General features: G+C 29.4%; 2 protein-coding genes and 1 pseudogene across 2 annotated transcripts; 1 reads left to right on the forward strand and 2 right to left on the reverse strand.

Moving 5' to 3' along the window:
* Positions 1-6171: 6171 nt before the first annotated feature.
* On the reverse strand, positions 6172-7519 carry LOC113869084 (protein TORNADO 2-like). The gene is made up of 2 exons (XM_027505226.1): positions 7022-7519; positions 6172-6483 (listed from the first exon to the last, which is right to left on the reverse strand). Exons 1-2 carry the CDS (start codon positions 7517-7519, stop codon positions 6172-6174), a joined length of 810 nt encoding a protein of 269 aa, XP_027361027.1.
* Positions 7520-9425: 1906 nt separating this feature from the next.
* Positions 9426-10575, reverse strand: LOC113870458 (annotated as a pseudogene).
* A 4194-nt stretch (positions 10576-14769) lies between these two features.
* LOC113869083 (29 kDa ribonucleoprotein A, chloroplastic) lies at positions 14770-18788 on the forward strand. The gene is made up of 4 exons (XM_027505225.1): positions 14770-15167; positions 15506-15604; positions 16716-17009; positions 18214-18788. Exons 1-4 carry the CDS (start codon positions 14841-14843, stop codon positions 18370-18372), a joined length of 879 nt encoding a protein of 292 aa, XP_027361026.1. The 5' UTR covers positions 14770-14840; the 3' UTR covers positions 18373-18788.
* Positions 18789-20797: the final 2009 nt, after the last annotated feature.

A 20797-nucleotide genomic window follows, 5' to 3' on the forward strand; every position in this document is an offset into this window, starting at 1 on the left:
TAAGCAAAATTACATAATGTAAAACAAAATCCATTCAATATCATATTTTTAGTAGACTTCAATTATCTCGATCTGTAATCTCTCTCTCTGCACACACACACACATAACATACATACATTTAATACATGAAAAATCGAAGAAACCTACATATTGAAATTCGGTCGATCATTATCCTCACTGTCACAACTGCATTGCGTTTGATTGGGAGGGTTAGGGAAAGAAAAGAGGAGACAGATGATGACATCGCCTCCATTATTTGCTTTGGAGACAATTGATAGCAACCACGTTATTTTCCAGTATAGGGACTATTCTATTTCTCTATCTAAAATTGCTCCATTTGTACTAATAAAACGTAACACTTTGGAAAATAATGTGTCATATTTTGGTAGTATCTGGAGCTGAAGCTTTTATCAACAAGGGAAAAACATTGTTGGTAAGTACTGCCTATGCAGGTTACATCTTTTGTTGATGCGGTTCGTAAAGCACATACATAGCCTGAATATTGTGCAATTATGGAAGCAAATATGTCACTCTCTTTCAATATCTACATTGTCAAGGCACTCCTTCAACTTAACCTTAATATATGGATGAAATCGAAAAATATCCTTTATTTCTGCAGAAAATGTTTGTAGCCCAAGATATTAATATCTTGCATAGTGAACGTAGAAACGTTTGCCTGTTCTAGAAATGAGAGGGTGGTTAAGTTTGTCGAGGATGCCTTCTGAGGTTACTACAGAGTCGCTTCTTCATAGTATTATCAATTAACAAGTAGCACAAAGTCAGAGCCACAATTAATTATTCTGAGTTAACGTAACATTCAACAGTTTTTTTTAATATCTACACTTTTACACGCAATAAAAAAATTTATATAATAATTTTTATTAAATTATAAAACATCATAAAATCTAATGTATTAATAATATCTAGCTCGTGTCCTCAGAAATATGCTTATGGGAAAAACGAACGTACAATAGAAGAAGGGAAGTAGGGGTACGCTAGAGTCAACCCCTGATTGAATGAACGATATTTTGCATTGATACTTTACTAGTTTCCATGGTACTCAGATTCCAATCATGACATTTTGCGGGTCACTCACTGAATCACACTTCAAAATCAACCTAGTTGACTTTAAATGAAGTTGATTCCGTGTGGTAATGTGGTTTATAAGATAATAATTGATTGGCCCAACTTGGCGTGCAATTTCACAAGCTCTTTTTAAGCCTAAAACCAGCAAAAGAGGTTTCCCAGGTTTTTCTCTTGTGAGAGTGACGTGCCAAAACTCCCAGTTAATTTTCACTTTTCGGACTGTTTATTTGAAAGTTATAAAAATATGTTTCAATCAAAATTTTACTTAAATTATTTCGAAATATATTTTAATTTTATTTAATAATTTTTAATTATTTTTAATAAAAGTTAACACTATCTTTTTTCTGTCATGAACTCTGTCTAACTTTAAAAATAAAAAAGGGACACTGTGGTTGACGAACGAAGTCTGGGCGTGAAATTCAGGGCTGGGGTAGTAAGAGTCCTGACTAGGTTGTGGGTCTGGAAACCCAGTTTTTGCAGAGCCACAAATGGACACATTTACGTGTAAACCGGGGGTGCTCAAGAGAGGGGTGTCTACTATTTCAATTTTAAATATTTTTATATAAAGTACTTTTATTATTGATTTAATTATAAAAAAACAGTATTTTAAATAAAAATCACTTTAAAAAAGTGATAATAAACATACCTGCCAAAAACTACAAGATTAATATTGCTATTTAAAACCACGAAAGGAAAATTGCTAATTTCATACACATCGGAGTAAATTTTAATCACCGCAATGGATATGTCATGTGTCTGAAATTATTACTTGGATCGATCTCGTAATTTCATCCGGTACAGTGTAATTTACGTTGCATCTTTCCCATTAAACAGTAATATAATGTTCAATAAAAAGTTTCTATTTGTTAATTTTAATTTTTTTGTGGGTCAAATGTTTATTTAAATTTGACCGTTCCGTTTTGACTATTGCACTTATTGAACCGCCCCCAAGCCCAACAACAGGGGTTACTATCTTTGCTGGATAATATTGGGCTAAGCAGTCCGAAATGCAATAACGCTAAGGTGTTGGGTCATTATCCGATATCTGTTCCCTACATAATGATCTCATGGTTCGTTCACTCGAACAGTAAAGCAAACAGAGGAATCATGCAGAAAAGAGTTAGCTTACGGCTCCTGGACTTTTTTAACGAAAAAAAGTCAAATTCTTAAATCAATGAGTTAAGCATTGACTACAATATTTGACTCATCCAAAGGTTCTTATTTTCCTGACTCACAAATCATATATTTACATATTATATAAGATATTTATCATATAATTAATTGTAGGTTAAAATTTATTTTTTAACTCAAAACTCTAGTATTTTATTTGCATTTCTTCACTCAATACGCCATCATAAATGCAATATGTTGGACCACCTAAGCTACGAGCTAGGCTAGTCATTTTGTACAAGGCACTAACGCCCAACCACTTAAGGAGACACACTTGAATTCTGGAAAGGTCCCATGATGGAAGTGTTTTCAAATATGAAAATTGTCTTTGTCTTGCAATTATCGTCATATGCCTAACATCTATAGAATTTTGAAGCTTGTTTACAATCTGTCTAAGAAGCTAAATAGTAGTAATTGAATTTGTAATGGCAAGTGGTATGGCATGGGAATGAAATGGTAGGGGCAGTGTGGTGTTGGAAAGTGATGACGATGATGATATTGTTGGTGTATATGGGAACCAATGGCCAAGCGGTGACTCTGTCTGACACGCGCAAATCTCACGCTTGTTTGTCAGAATCAGTGTGTATCTGGGTCGTACATATTACACATATGCTTCGCTCTCTAATTTTCCCTATTCATTTTGTATGCTTTTGCCCGTCTTCAATTATGGATTTAACACACACACAAGATTTTAGTCCTGTGAAATTGTAACCCACATATAGTGATGCCGGACATAACTACTGCACATTGTTCTCACTTGTACAATGTTTATTATCCTGTTGCAAATCATATACTAGTATCCTAGGGTGGAATAATTTAAACTTTAGTTTTTGCAATATATGTTTAAAGTCATCAAATAAGACTAGAGATAGCATATAATAAATTTTTAATAAAAAATTGAAGAATTAATATATTAAGTATGTTGAATGCTATAATTTTAATATAAGTTTATTTTTATTTTATAGTTCGACATATTTTGAATTTTATGAAATATTAAAACTTCTGGTAGTATGAAAAGTTGTTTTTTTTTTCTAATAAAGCCTTGTGTGTTTCAGAGTTGGGAAAAAAGAAAACAGATTCTCTTTATTGTAAATTGTTTTATATGGTACAGTGTTGAAATTTAACGTCTAATTATTAATAAATTAATTATTGTAATGGAAAATTAAAGTTTTAAATAGATAAAATGATTATTTCAATCGTGAAGATCTTATTCAATAATAATAATGCCTTTGATTCCTGCAAAAGGTAGTGCGGTGTAGGGCTTTCGAAATTGTAGCCCGCCAATAGTGATGGCTGACTCGTACGAAGCTTGAACAGGCCTAAGAGTTTGTAATAGGCATTGTAGCCCACCAATCATGCTGCTCACACAACTACCCATTGCTATGTCTATAATCGTGTTTAAAATGATATATCTCAGGGTAGCAAATTTTCTTACCTTTTAAAACGATCAACGTTGTTAGATGCTACTCATGATCGTGTTCAACTTTTTGGTCTTTTTCATAATCTATTTTTACATTTTTTTAATAGTTTTTATTAATTTTTTGCATGCTCTTAAAAAAATATAATGAAATTATATTCAATGATATTAAATATAGATAAAAACTATTATATTATAATATTTGAATCAGTTTATTTTTATTAATTTATGAAATCTAATTAAAAGTGTGTTAGAAAAAAAATTAGAGAAAGTTTTTTGTTTTTGGAACATGTATTCTTTATAAAATATAATCGACTTTGCAAAAGAGTCAAAAATTAAATATGAATATCTCTCAAATAGGATTTTAATTTTTGGTCAAAAGTATCTCTCAATATGATAGTCCAGTCCTTTTTCTTGGGTCAACAATCCCATTGGGTAGGTTGCCATTTACTGAAGCCTATGATTTTGGAAGTGGAAGCCCAATAGGCCATATTTCAACTGATTTATCATCTAAAAGCCTAAAGGGATCCTCCTGAAGCAGGATCCACATCTGAGTTGAGCCCAATGTTCAATGAGAAAGATTGGAGGTAACTTGCTTTCTTTAAGCACCCCATCTCCCTCCAAAAAGAATAAAAAGATGACCCCCATTCTATCCTTGGGTCAAGTTCTTTGGGCCTCTCTTCAATTGACCATTAGATCAGATAGTAGTGGGCATGCCTACAAATTTATTTACCTACCGCTTGTATAACCTAATAACATACACTCTCAAATACATTCCTCTTCTATACAAGTAGAGAAGCGAGTAGAGTTGTCAAAGTGATCTTGTTAGTTCTCTATATAGTTTTATTTTTTTAAAATTCTATAATTAGTGGATTTACATTGATTTTAAGCTCCAAAATAAATAAAATAGTGGACTAAGATCAGATTAGGAGTGTAGCCCACTTATTTTACAAAATAAGTAATAATTATAGTATTTTTTTATAATATTTATTAAATTATTTTATTTAAATGAATTAAAAATTATATTTAACATATAAAAAATAAATTAAAAAATAAAAAAAATCATTTAATATATTAAAATTTTATCATAAAAAATAATATCAAATATAATTATATTATAAAATTAAATTAAATTTAGCTTTTACATTTGTTATTAAGTTGATTTAACAAATTTTGTTAATGTTATTTTTTGTTGTCAATTTTATATGTTTATTGTGACTTTATTTATTAAATATAAGATGTTTTTATACAAATGAAGTATGATCCTAAAAAAAAAATTAAAATATATAATATTTTTAATAATTTTATAAAAATAAATCAAGAAAAATAAGAATATAAAAATATTTATAGTTAATGCTTAAATAATATTTTAAAATTTATTTATAAAATTAAATAAAAAAATTATTAAAATTATATAGTAATCGTTTATTTTATTAATTTTATTTAATAAAAATAATTATTATAAATATTTAATATTAAATAAATTTTTTCTCTTTTTTTAAACAATTTTATTGGAATACAAGTTTATAATAAAAAAATGTTATATAAATAAATATTTTTACTAGATATTCTAATAATTATTATAATCTATATCAAATTTTTTCAAATCTAAATTTTCTAAAAATATATAAACTTTTTTAGTCCACAAAATCCTAATCTTAAGCTCAGTGCTGTGAATTTTTTGGCCCTGTAAGGTTATGATTTGATGAATGTTTTGGTCCATAAAACTTTTTGATTCTGACCCACATAAAATAAAGTTTGATTTGGCCAAGTGAACTTTTTGGCAGCTCTAGAAGCCAGTGCTTTCCCAACATTTTTTATGTGATCCATCTTTGTAAACAGTTTGCTGTGTCCTGATAAAAAGAAAATATAATTTAATCGAATTAGGAATCCGATTTGGGTTTCTAATGGCGTGTTCCTCACAAAACAAGTTAAAATCATAAATTAATAACGAGTTTAAATTTATGTCAAATTTGCTCGTGTATAAATTTATTTTAATGTTATAACTCATAACTTTTTATGTTAAATTGTAAATTAATATTTTTTATTTTTTTAATTTCTGAGCACGCGCTAAAATTTTGGATGCATCCCTGTCAAATGCTACTTTTCTTGAAGCGCCAAATTATTTTGAAACGAGAGAAAGCACAGACAAATAAGAACCCAAAAACCCTCCATTAAAGCAACACTGTACTTCCAATCCATACAAGTCGCGTTGGTGCCTCGAGAGCCGAGACATTAGCTTTCGGTGGCCTCCGCAAATCACGCTGAACCTTTACACCAAGTTTCAACACTTCCATAAAAAACCAAGCATCTTTTCTTCTAAAAAAAGTGCAAGAGAGACAAGTTCATACATTGTTTTTCTAAACACGGATATATTTTTTGAGGGTCTAAACAAATATTGTAATAATTAAGTTAAACAAAACGACCCAATTTCATGACAACTAATACTGTTCAGTACCAAACTTGGTACAGTAACATCGAAGCCAAATTGAATCTTCTCAAGTATAGCCTTGTTTGTATTTGCGAAAGAGATCCTCAGTTTTGGCATTCCTGAAGGCACAGCACCCTATCAAATAAACTGCTATTAAAACAATGACTGTGATGATTAATATCACATTAGCCCTTCTCCACTCCTTCCTAAGATTTGCCAATAAACCAGCCTTGCATGAGTCACAGTTGTAACAAAGTTGTGTTTGGTCGTTGCTCCACTGCAGGCAATCCATATCCGCAGCCGTGTTGATGGGGCTTATCCAATAGGTTGGGTTCACAAACGTGTATGCACATTGCGTTGGTGGCTTGCAGCACCCTGACTGCAAATGTTAAGGAATCAAACTGAAAGGATTAACACGTGCTTGTGGAGAAAAAATGGTTTAAGAGTCTTGGTTAATTAGCTATTTAAGAATCTTAGAATCATTTGCATATTAAACAAGAATGGTGTCTGTAGGAAAAATTAAATCAAGGCAGGCAAATGCTAAAAAATTAAAAAAATAAAACTTTTTATTAAAAATGATATTTATGTTCTTGTACCATAATTTTCCATGCATACCCTCAATGCAAACTTCCAAACTCTTCAGTCTCGTGTTTTTGTATAGAATGTTTGAAAATGAGTGTAAAATATAAGAAGACAAAGGCGTGTGGGAATTTAAAAAAGCGAGTCAATATGATTCCATTTCTTCAACTTTCACACATATACTCCGCATCTCATAAAAGAAACAAAGAGACTAAAATCATGCAACTCAATTCATCATAGAAGATGTTGAACTAGCTAGAGCAATATTAGAGTAACATAGTTGATATAAAAGGTATCGTTTAGAGAACAACTTCAGAAGAAATGAAGATGAGTTATACCTGCATGGGTGTTAAATGTGCATTAAAAAAGTCCTGAGCCATTCGGTAACTTTGGTTCAAGTCAGCACACATGTTTGTTTGGCTTAGACAACTTCTGATGCGATCCCACTTGAACGAACTTCTTACCCTTCGACGAAGGAAACCAGAAAAATCATCCATACGATATTCTAAGTAAGCCCTGTTGGGTTCAATGTTGCCATGACCTCGAAGAGTGACCATATAAATGCAAACCACCAAACAAACTAAAAGTATTGTCAACACAAGCATGGCAATGAGGTAGAATATAAGGAGCCATGAAATTCTAAAAAAGGCTCCAATGAAGCCTGAAAGAGCCACCACCAAGATCAGAACACCAAGAATGATAACTGGCCATTGCAGAAACTTAACACAGGAATTGGCTGGCTCGTTTAGTAGCCATATTCCAGCACCAATGATTGGGATTGAGAGGAGCACTGCTATGAAGTTAATGGCTCCTATCACATTGTTGCTCATTGCCATCTTAATAGGAGAAAATTAAGATGGCTTGGTTTAGCGAGGTGTTTATGGATTTTGTTGTTTCTTGGAGAGACTAATTGTAATTGATGAAGAACGACAAGGGACGAGGCTTAGACAATCCATAAAAAGGTGTGAAGTTTTGGATACAAAGAAGGAGGGGTCTTTATTATCGTACCCCACATACTAATTTCTTCCTTACCTGGGATGCCTGAAAGTTGTAACAGTAATAAAAGTATTTTTTTTTTAATTTTAATCTTTCGGTTATACTTTTATATCATTCTTGTATTAATATTTTTTTTTTCAGATTTTAAAGTTCTTATTTTAATACAATTTTTCCCTTCTTTAAAATTGAAATTTTGACGTTAAAACAATTAACTATGTCTCTCTTTTTTTTAACAATTAACAATGTGTTTGTATTCATATTTACATAATAATTTTGTATTTACTTTAACATTATTGATTATAGTTTTTACATTAAATCAATGTTATAAATTTTTCAACATACTTTTAAATATAAACTAGGTAATCATTTAAATTAAAGTTGAGATAAAACTAATTTTCAGTTATTAAATGTGATCCAAGTACATATATAAAATAACTTAAACTATATATTTTTTTATTAAAAATATAAGAATTGATTTTATAACTTTAAAGTAAATAAATCCTAAATCCTCAACTTAAATTAATGGAATGTTTATATAATATATGAATATAAATAGTCCCTAATAAAAAGAAATAATTAAATCCCTTCAAACATATGATAACATCACATTACCTTTAAATAATGTTTATTTCTTTATCGTGTGATTAAAATATAACTAGTTGATTGATATAGAGATAAGATTAGAGGTATGAGTATGACAAAATGCTGGGGTAGCATAACTTTTTGAAAAGTAGTACCTTGTACAGTGCACACTGAGAGAAGAAAGGAAAAAGGAGGAAAAGAAGATGCATGCCAGCAATATGTTACAGTACAGGTCATGGAGTCTGGAGTCATAGACATAATAACAAAGCATCCGAACGTCAATGACTCCTGACGCCTTTTCTGCATCAAAGTTGACTTTTTTTCACATATCTAAAAAACTTGCAGATCTGCTTGTTCGCGTTCTTTCACAAAACTCAGATATACAATATTTACAGTGTTGTTAATAATTTATATAATAAAAATTAATATTAAAAATTATAACTGAAAATAGTATTAACAATACTTGTGTTATTGTAACTGCGTTTTATTTTCTTATACGAGTTCTTATAACTTTAACAGTGTTATTCATATATTTTTATGTTTTCACTTATATATTTAAAGTTCATAATTCCATTTATCCACAATTGGAATTAACTAGAATGCAATAGAATGAAAGGAAATAACATTAAGTGATATCTTATTTCATTGTTGAAATATTAAAATGAAGATGAAATTGAATGAGATTTATTATATTTGCATACTTGTTTTTTTCCTTTCAATTTGAGAGAGATGGAACCACAAATACAATTTTTTATACAATTTTAAATTACTATTTTATCTTTATCAAATTTTTATTATTGTATTTCTATGTTATATTTAAATATACACATCATTATTACATTTTTATCCACAGTTATCGTTGACCCTTTTCGCACCCAAAGAATTTTTACTGTCAAATTTTTATATACATGGATATTTTAAGTATAGCCTTGTTTGAATTTGAGAAACCGATCGTCAGTTTTGGCATTCCTAAAGGCACATAACCCTATCGAATAAACTGTCACTAAAACAATTACTGTGATTATTAATATCACATTAGCCCTTCTCCACTCCTTCCTAAGATTTGCCAATAAAGCAGCCTTGCATGAGTCACAGTTGAAGCAAAGTTGTGTTTGGTTGTTGCTCCACTGTTGGCAATCCATATCCGCTGATGTGTTGATCGGGTTAATCCAATAGGTTGGGTTCACATACGTGTATGCACATTGAGTTGGTGGCTTGCAGCACCCTGACTGCAAATCATCAAACCAAGAATAATAGTAAATATTAAGGAAAAAAGGTGAAAGAATTAACACATGCTGGTGGTGGAAAAACAGTTTAAAGAATAATCTTGGTTAGTTAGCTATTGAATTTGTCTCTCTATCTTTCGATAAGAAATGAAATCCTAGTTCTGATATCGTTGCATATATTAAACAAGAATGCGGTGTCTATAGGAAAAGTTAAATCAGTACCCTACAAAATCAGACAAATGTTAAATAATTAACACTCTAAATATACTTATTAAAGATTAAAAAGTGTAAATTTTATATTAATTAAATATATTATTTATAAATTTGCACCACAATTTTCAGTACATTCTAATTAACTAATATCTTTAAGAGACAATCAATAGAACATAATGCAAACTTCCAAGAGCTTCAATCTCATGTTTTCTAAGAAGTTGAAAAATGAGTAAAATATAAGAAAAGGAGGACGTGTGGGAATTTAAGAAAGCAAGTCAACACGATACGATTACTTCAACATGCATATATGTGCTCTTAATAGAAGATGTTGAGCGAGCTAGAGCATTAGAGTAACAAAGTTGATAAAAGGTAGGGTTTAGAAAACAATTTCTCATGAGCATGGGTGTTAACTGTATATTAAAAAAGTCCTGAGCAATTCGGTAACGTTAGTTCAAGTCAGAACACATGATTGTTTGTCTAAGACAATTTCTCATGCGATCCCCCTTGAATGAACTTCGTACCATTCGACGAAGGTAGCCAGAAAAGTCATCTAAATGATATTCTAAGGAACCCCTGTTGGGTTCAATGTTGCCCTGACCTTGAAGAGTAACCATATAAATGAAAACCACCAAAGAAACTAGTAGTATTGTTACCACAAGCATGGCAATGAGGTAGAATATAAGGACCCGTGAAAGTTTAAAAAAGGCTCCAATGCAACCTGAGAAAGCCACAACCAAGCTCAGAGCTCCAAGACTGATAACTTGCCACTGTAGAAACTTGACACAGGAATTGGCTGGCTCGTTTGTTATCCAGATTCCAGCACCAATGATTGGGATTGAGACGATCACTGCAACAAAGTTTACGACTCTGATCATATTTTTTTATCTTTGCCGTCTTGGTAGGAGGAAATTAAGATGTTGATGTGTTAATGGATTTTGTTGTTTCTTGGAAAAACTAATTGATGAATAATGGGATTGAGTGAGGCTTGGACAATCCATAAAAAGGTGTGAACTTTTCCAAGGAGGAATGTGCTTTATATATTATCCTACCCAACTAATGATTATAATATTAATAAATTTCTATATAATTTAATTTATATATGTTGGTTTTTACACTGTAAAGTATCATATCATCTTTTTTTTATTTATATTTTAGTTAGTTTGCCGTATAAATATCGGCAAATTTATTATAATATTGTAAATTAAAAAATAATTTTTTATTTTATAGTAAATCTGAAATAATTTTTTAATTTGAAATTTTTTTGACACGTGGATCAAATTTTCGTTAAACGGCTGGCGAAAGTAATTAATTTTTGAATTTTTACGAAATATGACTTCTTAGAGCGGTTAATTTAAAACCGCTCTCATAAGTCTATTTAAGAGAGCGGTTCAAAAGGAACCGCTCTCGGTAGTCTATTTTAGAGAGCAGTTCATATATGAACCGCTCTGAAATTTCATTATTAGAGAGTGGTTCCATTTGAACCGCTCTCAGAAGTACATATTAGAGAGCGGTCCTGCCGGAACCGCTCTCTTAGATTTAAAATGAACGGCTGGGGAGATTTTGATACACGTGGCAACATCTGAAATGATTCGCGCTGCTACTGGCGAAAGTTTATTTCGCCCTGCAGTTAGCGAAACCGATCTTTGATACATGTTTTGCCTTGTTAAGAAGATAGGTTAAATTAAGATTTATAAAATTTGTTTACAGGAATTATTATAGATATTTATTAAAATACAGAATAATAAAAATTGAGTTAAATAAAATAATTATATAAAACTAAATATAATAATTTATACTTAGTTTGATTGTAATAAATAATTTTTACACTTATATTGAAGTAAAATTTTAAAATTGTAAAATTTTAAATGCAGTAATCATAATTTATATGAAATGTATGTATAAAATTTGTATGTAAATAATAAAAAATTTTACTTTTAAAAACGTAATATAATTTATATGATTATAAACTAAATGTAATATATGTAAATTTAAATTAGAAAAATGAAAAAATAAAAATATAATTTAATTTTATGCTAGTAATTAGAGTTTTGTATTTATATAAAATTTATGTAGATTTAAATTAGAAATATAAAAAAATAAAAATGTAATTTAATTTTATGCAGTAAGTAGAGTTTTGTATTTAAATAAAATTTGTATGTAAATAATAATATTTTTTACTTTAAAAAATGTAATAGTTTTTATATAATTATAAATTAAATGTAATTTATGTAGATTTGAATTGGAAATATGAAAAAATTAAAATGTTTTTTAATTTTATGCTAGTAATTAGAGTTTTATATTTATATAAAATTTGTATGGCTGTATATACCTAAGAGAGCGGTTTCGTTAGAACCGCTCTCTAAAATAGAGTTATGAGAGTGGTTCCTTTTGAACTGTCTCTAAAACGGACTTTTGAGAGCGGTTCACTTCGAACCGCTCTCTAAGATAGACTATTGATAGTGGTTCCTTTTGAATCGCTCTCTAAAATAGGCTTATGAGAGCGGTTTTAAATTAACCGCTCTAAGAAGTCATATTTCGTATTAAAAAATTCAAAAATTAATTACTTTCGCCAGTCGTTTGGCGAAAATTTGATCCACGTAGCAAAAAAACCCCAGATTGAGAAATTGTTTCAAATTTGCTATAAAATAATAAATTATTTTTTAATTTACAATATTATAATAAATTTGCCAGAAACATCTGTACACTGATAATATATTAAAATTAAATTTTTTTCCATAGTTAAGATAAACAACACTTTTACAGTTAATGACAATAAAATCAATATATTTCTTTGACATCTATATAGGGGTGTATAACAAAAATTTATTATAATAAATTCTTATTTTAAATTATAAATTTTAATACATTTATAATATTAATAATATATTTTTAATAAAATTTTATTTATAAATTTCTTAGAATATATCCTTACGTCCATGTTGATAAAATTGAATATTAATTTTTAAATTTTGATCTTCCAATTATGGTCGTTTCAGCTTTTAAAAATATGTTTTAGTATGTGAAATAATAAAAAATTATTAACAAATAAATTATTTACTATATTTTATAATATTAGATATGATAAAATTTAATTTTATGTAAAATTTATTTAAAAATACTTCAACTTAATCCTAATTATTAAAATTAATAAGATCGTTGATCTTTTAGTTATCGTTATATCGTTCTTATATGATTTTTTTTTACATTGTAAAATTATTGTTTTACTACAATTTCCCTATTCTTAAAAATAAAAATTCGATAATAAAACAATTGACAATGTGTTTGCATTTCAAGTTTAAAGGTGTATTTACGTAATAATTTAATTAATTATTGAATTAGTAAAATTTTATTACGTAAAATTTATTATAGCATAAATTGAACTATAAATTTTATTAACACAAACTGAAAATATATAATTTTTCTATAAATATAAATATATATTTATATCTGCTTTAACTTGATGTTTATCAAATTTTTAATGTATTTCTCTCGACTTAAATTAATATATATATATATATATATATATAATTAATGTATAACATTTATAATTATTAATTAAAATTTATTTAAAGAAATTTAATATATAACGTATGGATACTAACGGTACTAACAAAATAATTAAACCTCTTCAAGCATATGATATGGTAGTATCAGATTACTTATAAATAATACTTATTTCTTCTTCTTCTTCTTTTTTTTTGCTAATAATAATACTTATTTCTTTATCATATATATGATTGAAATATGTAATTATGTATAACTAATAAGATTCATTAATCTTAACTTAAAATTTAAACATTTAAAAGTGTAGCTTTTATTAAAAATATATTTATTATATTACTTATTTAAAATAAAATAAATATTTTTATATAATTTTATTATTTATAATTTCTTAAATTCAACTTAATAATAATAGAAAAAAATCAACTTAATAATGGAAGTTAATGTTTTTTTAGAATTAATTAATATGAAGAAAAGATTAAAGGTATGAAAAAAAATGGTCAGTGGCTGAGTTAGATTCACACAAATTTACATGATAAAACTTAGACTTTAAATTTTATTATTTCAATCCAATCAAAATGAATGCAGATTCAGCCCATGAAAAATTATATTTTAACTAAATTTTTATACTATTTTTATGAGCTTGGATTATATGTAGACTTTTTCGACCGGATTTACTAAAACCTATTAGGGTAGCTTAAATGTGATGTCTAACCTGCTTTGCGAGCTCTACCCTGTCCACTCCCCACACACACAAAGAAAATTAATGCTATCAATCTTTTTAGTACCATTAATTGCAATGGTTTTATTATCATAATTTTATATTAAATATTAATTACGTTGCTAAAATTTGATATAAAATAAATTAATTAGACATAACTTTTCAGATAATTATTACAAAAAATAATAATTCTCACTGATATATTAATCAGTTTAATCTGTGATTAAATAAAAAAATTAAAAAATTTATATCATCGATGTATTTTAAATAAATTCATGCTTTATCTGTTAAAGATATATTCTTTAAAAAAATTATCAATAAAATTTATTATTTATAACAATTCATTTTATTAATTATTATAAATAAAATTCATTTTATCAAGAAAATAAAACTAGTATTTTGTCAACCCAAACCAACTAGGTGCTATCACAGAGTTGTGCTATGCGCTAAAATAGTTCATAATGTGACTTATTTTGATTAGCAATGCCATTTAAAGTAGAGTGAAATTTATGTTATTTTTTAAGTTTATTAGCATTATTTATTATTTTAAATTAAATTTTATTTTAATAAAATATTTATGTTTACTCTTATATAATATTATGATAATAAAATTTACATTTTAATTAATAAATAACGTTAAAAGCACATTAAAAAATTATACATAATTTTTTCTTTAGAAGTAAATGAAAATACATTGAAATATAAGCATTTTTGTCATATAGAGAAAATAAAATCAAGATTAGGCTTTTATGCAGATTATTATGAAGGTAATATTGAAGTGAATCCGTATGAAGATTGGTTGAAAGAACAGATATTTTTGATTCCTAAATCATAAATCTTTGCACTAAAAAAAAGAAAATAAAATCCTGCACGCTGCTCCTAATCCCCTTATCCACACTGACACTGGTGTTGTGTCGAATGGCAACTTTAGAATTAGCTCTCACAGTGTTCGCACCTCAACGACTTTCCCATAACTATGGTTTCCATGCAAAGGCACCACAGTCAATTAAGCTCAACACTTCCATTCCTTTCTCTTCCCTTGTCTTCTCCTCCAAAACCCCAACACTCTGCTTCCACTTATGCTCTGCTTTGCAAGAGGTAGCAGCAACAGAGGAAACACAAGACCAAACCCAACTAACAAACAACGTCAAGAAGAAACTCTACGTTGTTAACTTACCTTGGTCTATGTCCGCCTCAGACATCAAAGATCTCTTTGCCCAATGCGGAAATGTAACCGACGTCGAGGTTTTTTCAATCTCTGTCGCCCTTGCTTTTCCCTTTTCTTTTTCTAATATGCTACATTTAATTTAATTTTTTTGCCACTATTTATCATTAAAAAAATTAGAATATAGTTATATGGTTTGTCTGTTTAATTATTTTGAGTTTATTTATACATGTATTATGGGTGTAAATGGTCCAACCATCAACTTTTCACATGATAAAAAGTTGTATACAAGACATAAATTTTCAATAAAAACCTAGTGTATGTAATTTTTTTGTCATGTGTAATGTTATATGGGTTTGAAAAATCGATTTTTATGTATCCTTGTATGATTGGGAGAAATGGGTTTTGATTATAGTAGATAATAAAGAACAAAGATGGGAGGAGCAGAGGCTATGCTTTCGTTACCATGGCTTCCGGTGAAGAAGCTTTGGCTGCTGTTGATAAATTTGACTCTCAGGTAAATCGCTTTGATTTTGTTCAATACATATGATATGGGCCACATCCACATATTCTGTTTGTATAAACTGGGGGTTCGCTGCTTCAGTGTCTTGTTATTTGGTCCTTGTTGTGGTGAGTTACTCACATAATTATCTTCTGAATGCTGGCTCCAAGATTAGTTTTCTTAATGGTAGATAAGCCCTGTGTAGGTGAACTTATGGATAAGTTATCGGAAGAGAAGAAAAATAATATAAAAAATAAATCATTTAAGTTGAAAATACTTTATCTCTTCAAATTGTAGAGAAAAATAAGTTAATTTTAACTTATGAAAGGAGTTTTATTGATTTTTTATATTGTTTTTTTTTATCTTTTACAAACTTATCCATCCATAAGTTTACTCGAACGGGATCATAATATCAAACAATCCTTTAGTGCAGTAAACCAGGGAATCACATCATTTTGGATCAGTGCAAAAATATGCAAATATAAACGAGTGTATTATTATTTATTTATTTATTAGTCTCAATAAAATGCAGATGAAATACATAATTACTCTCTCTACACCAGCAATCCCCAGTTCCCTTTATCCTCAATCTTGTGATGCCACTTCTACCACTTACTCTCAATGTTTGTTTGTTGCATGGTCTAGTACTTACAACTGACTATGAAGGTCAGTTATTTTTGGTCCAATGGAACTTGATAAGCAAAAACTTATCTTAATTTAGTTAGGTCGCTGCAGATGTTTTTACCGAAGGCTTGGTTAGAGTTTGAATTATCATATCTTCTATACCTTTATGCCCTCACAGAAATGTGATGTAATAAAATGTTTCTTATGCCCATGCAGTAGAGTATTAAACTAAAATTAGCATCTTTACCTGGAAAGGAATTTGCAGTGGTTCATACCACATAGTAGGATCTCATAAATATGATACCATTTTAATGATCTTTCCATATGTTTTACCTCTGGCAATGCGCATCCGACAACCTAAGAGGGTAAAATTTAGGGATGATGCTTAGAAATACTTTAACTAGTGTCTCAAGTAAATTAAAAAAAGAAGTTACGAATATTGCTTTGAACATTCAACTTCTGTATTGTGATAATTTTGCTGACTTAAAATTGTGTGATTTAGGAAATATCAGGACGGATAATAAGGGTAGAACTTGCGAAGAGATTCAAGAAACCTCCTTCACCACGTCCACCAGGTCCTCGTCCTGGAGAGGCACGACATGTACTTTATGCATCCAACCTTGCATGGAAAGCAAGATCTATCCATCTCAAACAAGTCTTCACTGAAAATTTCAAAACACCAGTTTCAGCTAGGGTTGTCTTTGACAGCCCATCTGGAAGATCTGCTGGGTATGGATTTGTTTCTTTTCTTACAAGGGAGGAAGCAGAGGCTGCTATTTCTGCTTTGGATGGGAAGGTAATTATCATCTTATTGTTAGTTACTTGCTTTGCTATTGAATCACTGGGAGCTGTTATGCTTGTAGAAAAAATAATCAAATTTTTTTTACATAGCACTTTAGTTGCGCACGTTGAAGTTCAAAGAGAATTATAGCTTTCTTGGTATACAAAACACAAACTACATAAAGGAGACTCAATAGTACTGGTTGGATTTGAATGGTTAAACTATGTTAGTGTCTGGGTTATAATCTTTTTTTTGGTTGTTGAAAGATTTTGAGCGGCTGGATATATGGTTGTAGGAATATAAGCTGAGGATACTAGAAATGGCCTTGTTTCTTATTGCCATTGTCAAGATTGCAAGGCTATATTCGGTTGCTTCTACTGATATATGATACTGCTCTATGATTTTTCACTTGCTTTTTACCGCCCTTGCTTTTCTTGATTTATTTGATTCTTGAATCTTTTCTGTTGGCGGTTGAACTCATTCTTTGCCATAAGCTAATTCTGACAGTATGTTATTGCTCAAATTAGCTTTTTGCCAATAGTTTTGCGTTGCTGAAGTTGCTTCACTTGCATCTACTAACATTTTCTGTGCCAACATGCTTTTACTAAGACCAGAGAGTATTATATCACTTGCCAACAGCCAAGTGTTGGATTCTGGTTGCGATTCCTAACGGTGCTTCTGTTTTAAACTTGGCGATGTTTGAATCATTGTCAGGTTCAAGTATGTAGGTGCCTTCGAAAATGCTACATCACATTTAACCTTTTGGTTGGGTTAATGTATGTAGCGCTGCCAACCAGAACAATTCATCATGTGGAATAACATGACTAACAGAGACAACTAATGACAACTCGTGTATGTCAACCAAAAAAAAAAGAATTCATATATATGCCTAGGCGAATGAACAGTGATTTAGTTATTAAACCCTTGCAGCTGTTTATAAGTTCTATAAAATAAAAGCTGTAGAATTGCCTGAATTTCATGTCATGAATTAGAAGGAGCACTCTGGTTGTTGGTTTTCGGGTGAGACCGCTTATCTTATTTAGCTCTTCCATGTTTGGTTACTTACAACCTAAATTATGTCCATTGTACTATATGGCTGTTTCCTCTTCCTTGTCTGTCTATAGTCACTAACTTCAACTGTATTGTGTAGACAAAGTTAGTGCATAATTTTAGTTCCTGCTGAAGGGTAATTATTTATCTTTTGCCTATCCTTTTGCAGGACTTAATGGGACGACCATTACGTCTAAAATTTAGTGAAAAGAAAGTTGAAGAAGCTGGAAGTGAAAAAGATGAAGACCAAGGTTCTGAAGATCAAATTGAAGAAGCTGAAAGTGATGAAGATGAAGACCAAGGTCATGATGACGCTCAACTGGAATAATCATAAATCCTAATTATTCATTTACTGATCTTTGGTCGTGGTACGTGGATTGAGAGGAAACCTCTAAAGCTGGAATTTTAGTGTGTATACAGAACTATGATGGATGAGTTTTTGCATGCACAATCTTCTTCACTGAAGTCAAGTTTACTATACCTTTAAAATGTAGGTGACAATTTAATAAACTTAACATAATTTTTCCTATAAATTTCATCTCTGGAATTTTTTTTTCCACTCCCATTTTAAACTTTGTACTTATGGTATGATAAAACTATAAGATCTTGTGAATTAATTAAACTGTAAAACCATGTACATCGAGACTAATAAGTGCAATTCATTATCTTGGATCCATATTCCATAGATCTCCATCTTGTATGCTATTATTCCAATGTCTGAATATACCCTTGGAATTTCTTGCCTATATCGAGGTTCTAGCTCCCACGGCCACTTCACTGCGATACAGGGATTGCACATATCAAGCATAAAAAATGCATGAATCACTAGCAAAGGAAACAAAATACTTTGTGTAAGCTTATCGTGACCTGCATCCAAACTATCTACGGTTTAACAAACCAAAGTCAATACTAACATGAATGTAAGTGATATGATATTTCACACTAGTTGGATATATGATTAAAATACTCGATATAATAATTAGACAATCTTCGTATTACGGGTTAGTTTTTTAAAGTAATTAAGTTTTTTTCTTTTTCAAAAAAAGAAAATAGATAATTCGTTTGTGTATGAGTTTTACTCAAAAAAAATTAATTCGCAAATATATGTGGAACTCGTGTGGGAATACTTGAATTTCACGCATACTTAACAGTGTATAGTGTCCATGCAAAGATTTCCACACCTTAAACCCCAGAAAGCGAAATTCAAGGAGGAATATAATTTGACTATGATGATGTTATCTGCTGTGTCTCCCATGTTCAACACTTGAACTCTGTTTTTCAGTTTCCTTTTTACCAAATTTGAAAATTGATAATATTAATTGTATTAGATTCTTTTTTGAAAGTTATATGAAACCAAATTAAAACTTCCGTGAGTAAATTCATATATAAGTTGACAACTAGTTTTTTGTTAAAGTATATCTAAAGACAAGTAATATACTATACATTTATTAAAAAATAAAATATCGTAAAATATAATACATTTCTTGTCACGTGTTAAAAAAAATATTTTACAGTTACTTTAAAAATTCACACTTTACTGGTTCTGTTTATTCTTTATGAATACGAAAATTAAAATTATCCAGAAAAAAATGAAGGAAAAAGAGACTCAGTGACGTCAGAAAAAAAAATCAAAAGCGATTTTGTGTTGAAGGTTAAAAAACGAGGGTCCTCTCCTCTTTAGTCTTGCTGTTGTTAAAAGACTCAAAAGGATATCTTGATTTTTGTGCATATCATTATGTCTCTGCACAAGTTCAAAAAGGACCCGAGCCCTAGTTAGGCATTGTGACGGCACATTATTCAAAGTGAATAATTTCAGCAATTTCACTCAGCAGGAAAAAAACATTAGAAAATGAGTATTTTTATTTTAAGCACTACAAACGGTATGATTCTATTTTAAAATAATTGTTTATATTAAAAAAATAAAATTTTATTTTATATATTTAAAATTATTCCAAAAATTAATATTAACAAAGAAAATTTTTCAATGCGTCATAATAGTCTGTTTAGTTAGAAGAAAAAAATTAAAAAGAAAGAAAATATGGATTAATATTTTTCTTGTTTAGTTGAAAGAAGAATAAAAAGACAAAAAAACACTCCTAAAAGGAAATTCAAAATTTTCTTGCTTTAATCTTTTTCTTCTTCACCTTTCTTAAACGTATCCCACAATGTAGGTTTGGGTCATGTAGAAAGTTGGACGGTGAACTGACTGATAATTTAGCAACCCATGTTTTTCTTGGAGAGTCCACAATTGTTTATTGGGAGAAGCTTAGAGAACAAACTTCATTCATTTTTAAACTAAGGTAGATGGATCAAAAGCATGTCAAACATCTATATTTATATTAATTTTCATTATCTTACGAAATATTCTTCCACTTATCATAATATATATCATTTATCCTAATAAAAGCATAATCTTCATCTGGGTGTTTGGACAAGTCCTACGCGATCTGAACCACTTGATGTTAATGAATCTTGAATATTTTGAAGTCCATTACAAGGGAAGAGAAATAAAATAAGTTCACATCTATTTGCTGACTAGGTATGCAAACCTAGGGCGTTATTTGATTTATTTATTTTTTTTAGTTACAAGGGTGTTATTTGATTCAGAATTTTGTAGCTCAGCACAAATATAACAATAGTTATTTATTTATTTTTTATTTAGATTATACATTTTTTATTAAAAATAATTTTCTTTATCAGATAAATCGACTGACGATAACAAAATTGTCCTTTTGTGTATTTAATATAATTAT

Source organism: Abrus precatorius, unplaced genomic scaffold (genome assembly GCF_003935025.1).
Source record: "Abrus precatorius isolate BTA unplaced genomic scaffold, Abrus_2018 Scaffold6, whole genome shotgun sequence".
NCBI classification, from domain to species: Eukaryota; Viridiplantae; Streptophyta; class Magnoliopsida; order Fabales; family Fabaceae; genus Abrus; species Abrus precatorius.